The 4,818-nt window shown below is 29.0% G+C and overlaps 1 protein-coding gene across 1 annotated transcript; it reads right to left on the bottom strand.

The window, feature by feature from the left end:
- LOC110649617 (uncharacterized) lies at positions 1 to 2,320 on the bottom strand. The gene has a single exon (XM_058145602.1). It carries the CDS (start codon positions 2,030 to 2,032, stop codon positions 539 to 541), a length of 1,494 nt encoding a protein of 497 aa, XP_058001585.1. The 5' UTR covers positions 2,033 to 2,320; the 3' UTR covers positions 1 to 538.
- Between the last annotated feature and the right edge of the window lie 2,498 nt (positions 2,321 to 4,818).

Below are 4,818 nucleotides of genomic sequence, written 5' to 3'. Positions count from 1 at the left end.
TGCACTAAAGTAGTTATATGGCATTAAAGATAAGAAAAGTCCATACATCATGGTCCAGGAATTAGCTTAGCATTTGAGGTTCTATTCAAACACCAGAGAAAGAAAATGCTACATAGAGATTTATACTTCTAACAGAATGAACCTCAACACAAACTTCCCACCCATCTAGAAGGCCACTACCTCAAATACCCCCAACCCAAAGCGGCCCAAAAAAAGGAAACAAACCATGAAACTACTTACTACATTTGTTATGCCAAAGCAAGGAAAAAGAGAGAGTATATTTCAGTTCTTCCTTACTTCCCCCTTGATCAACAAAATATAAAATCACAAACAAAAATAAAACCAAACTACATCTACATAGAGTGCCAAATATCCAGTGTGCAAAGAGACAAGTGAAATGTTCTATTTTTTCAGAGAAGAGACTTACATTAACACGGGACAACTAGATTAGTCACCGCTGCCAATGCTCTTCCCTAAGTTTGATTCTTCATCCTTTACTTCGGCCACTTTGTCCTGCACAATCTCAATCACAAAACTATCACGACAACTCCTCCTCCTCCTTTGCAATCAAATTTTCCATTTCTATCTTATTCCCCACTTCCTCGCCTTTTGGCTCAACCTCCTTATCCTCACTTCCCGAAATTTTATTCTTGACCGCATCCTTCCCAATTTCATCATTATAATATACAGTCTCTTCCATACAAACATCATGACTCCCCTTAATATCATTTCTGACGCTACTATTTTCCACATTTCCACCCACATACTCCGCCTCCTCATTATTCTCATTTCCAGTTGCACCAACATCCGATCCTCCATCACTCCCATTCTCATTTTCATCCTTCTCAGAAACATTTTCCACAACCTCCTCATTAACATCTTCCACAGGCATGCTTCCCTGACCTTGCTGCATCTCTAAGAACTGCAACCTCCTTCTCAAATCCCCCAACTCCCTCTCCATTAGAAACAATCTCTCTTTCAATGTCAAGTTCTCTTCTTCCAATTGTGCTAAATGGGTATCTTGATCATCCACCCTATTCTCCAAGACATTGTTGTAACTACAATCCCCACCTCCATAAGTCGGGTAAATCATCTCAAACCTACTCAAATCATGGTCCAATCTCCTTTCCACCTCCACATGTTCTTCGACATCACTCTCACTCGACCCATTCCCCTCATCTTCCTCCTCCTCATCATTAACCTCCGCTTCATTTCCAGGTGATCTCAGTCTTATCAGACCCTTCATGGACCCATATCCATCAACACCCCATTCTTCCTTTGCCATGTCACCCAATACCTCCCTTGACGGCGAGAATATCGGAGTGGGCAAAACAGCAGGGGTCACCGGACAAGGGGATACTAAGGATGCGATGCCTCCGGCTTTTTTCGCACGGATAATAAAAGACGTTGTGTTTCGGGGCGCAAAAGGAGCAAACCGATTGTTGAACTTTTTCTTTGGGTGATAGTATTTTCGAGCTTTCATTCGGTTTTGGGTTTGGAGTTCATTCAGGCTAGGGGGCTTGTAACCACTGGCACCACTAGGTCCGCCGGCAGCCAAGGCGGAATTTGAGATAATGGGTTTATTTGACATGGGCTTTTCCATTCTTCTCTGGTCCTTGTTGATATTTTTGCCCTTCCAATTAGTGTTGCTTCTGGGTTTTGAAGGGAGAAAGTTATTACTAATATTATTATTGAACTTCAAAGGGTTTTGTTGATTCTGGAACTTCTTGTTCGCATCCATTGAAGACTGTTGCTGCGGTGGCCACGGCTTGTAGCTTCTATTATTCATCATCATCATGATCGGAGGTTGCTGCTGGTTCATTGGTCCACCATGGCTCATCATCTGAGACTGAGACTGAACCGGGTTCAACACCTGGTGAGGAGGCTGGTTCATGGCCTGAGATTGAACCAGAGCCGCCGGATTCTGGTTCAAAATCTGAGGCTGAACCGGATTCATTACCTGAGGTTGACTCATCATCTGTGCCTGACTCATCAACTGCAGTGGATTCATCATTTGGGATTGATCGTCCATTCTCTCACCCAGAAACCCTAAATAGAAATTGGAGTAAAAACCTTTGTGGGTTTTGAAATCTAAAGCAAAAGAATCAATCTAAGGAACGAAAATCCAAAAATCTCTGATTCAATTTTGGATCTTAAATTTTGCTTGCCGATTTCGAGAGATCTTGGAATTCCTCTATCGGTTTTAAAAGGGCCGTTTCGAGTACCTTGAACAGGCATGAAGCGTATGAGATTCCTTTTATAGGGGAAAAGGGAACGCTCTGGCGGTTGGATTCTTTTCTACGCTCAGGAATAGTCGTTGATAAGGGGACGCTGTCACGTCTGTCTACTTCGGGGTATGGAATTCTTATCACGATTTGATGTGAATTCCCAATTTTGCCACTGGTTCCTTTAAAGGTACCACGCGGCGCAGCTTTTCCCCGAAGTTGTCGCATGACGCAAGCTTACAGAGAGAATTTATCTTTCCATATAAAATTTGTTAAACTCGCTTGTGTAAACCTTAAAAATAAATTAATCTATTTATTTATAATAATTTTTAATTTTATAAAATAAATTTATAAATTAAAAAAAATTTTAAATTTATAAAATTAATTTATAGATTAAAAAAATAAATTATAAAATTTAACTTTTTATTTTTTTTCTTATATTTTATTTTATAAAATATTTTATTATATTATTTCTATTTAATTTTAAAAATTTTATTATAATTCTTATTTAATATTTTTTTATTTTTTATATAATATATAAAAATTTATGAATGAGGAGAAGAATTTTAAACAATTAAAATGCCTTTATAATTATTTAATATTTTATTTATAATAAATATTAATTAATATAAACTAAATATAAAAAAATAAAATTTTAATAAAATTATGTTATATATGTAAGACATTTTATGGGTCTTAGAATTTTCTTTTTGAACTAGATAGGGTAAATCTATTAAAATACCTTTACAAATTTATATTATATATAAAAGACATTAATTCATTTAATTACATATTAAAAAATAAAATTCTAATGAAATGGTAAAAAAATCATAGTACTTTTTATTTTTTTTATAATTTTATTTCTTAATATTTAAGCCCAACTCCTACGCTAAATTTATTAAAATATTTAATATATAAATAATTACAATTTTCAAATTTTACTTTATAGTTTTATAAAAAAAACTTTTAAAAATATTATATTATTACAATTTTGTGAACAACTAAAATATTCTCATAATTTTATATTATTTATAATAAATATTAATTAACATAAATTAAATATTAAAATAAAATTCTAATAAAATTGTGTTTTATGTATATTCAAGATTTTTATAAGTCTTATAGTTTTCTTACCAGCTAAATATTGTTAACTTATTAAAATACTTTTATATATTTATATTATTTATAAAAGATATCAATAAGTGTAAATTAAATAAAAAATAAAATTATAATGAAATTGCAAAAAAAAAAGTAGGAATAGTATTTTTCATAACTTTTATTCTTTTTATGATTTTATTTTTCTAATATTTCTATACATTAAATAAAGGAGAATTATTGTATACACTCAAAGTACTAAAAGATAATGCTCCTTTTGAGAAAAAAAAAGTTTTCCCTTAATTTTAGAGTAGTGGGACCCATGTATTTAGAGAAATTACATATATACACTGAATGCACTGAATAATCTCTCTTATACATACAAACGTCTAATTCCTACCTCTAAATTAAAATTATTTTATTAAAATAAATAATTTATAAATGATTACAAATTTCAAATTTTAATATAATATATTATACAATTATTTGAGTTTTTTTTTTATATCTCTATTCTTTTTAGCATTGAGGATAAAGGTGTGCATGATATTTATTATTCTAAACTAAATCAAAAAATAAAATCAATAAGAATTAAATTCAAAATTTGATATTATAAGAGCTTAAATGTACCGAATTAAATTTATTTAATTGCTTTGATAAAACTATGATTCTTTATCAATAATTAAACTTGAAATCATATTGTATCAAACTGTATCAAACCCTATCAAATTAAAGAACTAAAACTAAAATCAATTTTATATATGTTTATTTCATAATTTTTTAGCTATATTATATAATTTTGAAATGATTAATTATATATTTATATATAACTAAATAGATTTTATAGTACATTTAAAATAATAAATTATATATATAGAGTTTAATATTATATTTATTTATTTTTTGCACGTGCTTCAAATACTAATAATAATAAATATATTTATAAGTTATTTTTTACTAAACATATTAACTATTTATCAATCACTTATAGACATTTTTACCAAATATATAAAATTTTAAATACTTATAAACTTAAATTAACTTATAAGTTAATTCTCGTGAGTTAAATCATATACCTCCAAAGTTGCAATGTAATACAACTTTTCTTTGAAGTTGGCACCAAGCATTTTCCAAAATCGTTTGACTTGTGAATTATTAATTATTATTAAAAATAGATTATTAAAGTGAAAGTTATACTTACACGCCATAAATTTTAATAATTAAATTATATAAAAAAGTAAAAATATTTTAATAATAAGTGAAATATTAAAATTTAAATCAGATAGATAAATATATATATATATATATATATATATATATATATATATATATATATATATATATATATATTTCAAAAAAATAGGCATGTGATATACTATAAGATTTAAATCGATATCGATTTAAAAATAATAAAAATAATTTATTAAATAACTTATTTCAAAATTTAAAATTAAATAGTATATAAGACTATAGCCTTATTAAATATAAAATTATATTAATT

This window comes from Hevea brasiliensis, chromosome 4 (assembly GCF_030052815.1).
Source record: "Hevea brasiliensis isolate MT/VB/25A 57/8 chromosome 4, ASM3005281v1, whole genome shotgun sequence".
NCBI classification, from domain to species: domain Eukaryota; kingdom Viridiplantae; phylum Streptophyta; class Magnoliopsida; order Malpighiales; family Euphorbiaceae; genus Hevea; species Hevea brasiliensis.
The sequence above is the reverse complement of the archived record's forward strand: the minus strand, read 5'-3'. Positions and strand labels throughout refer to the sequence as shown.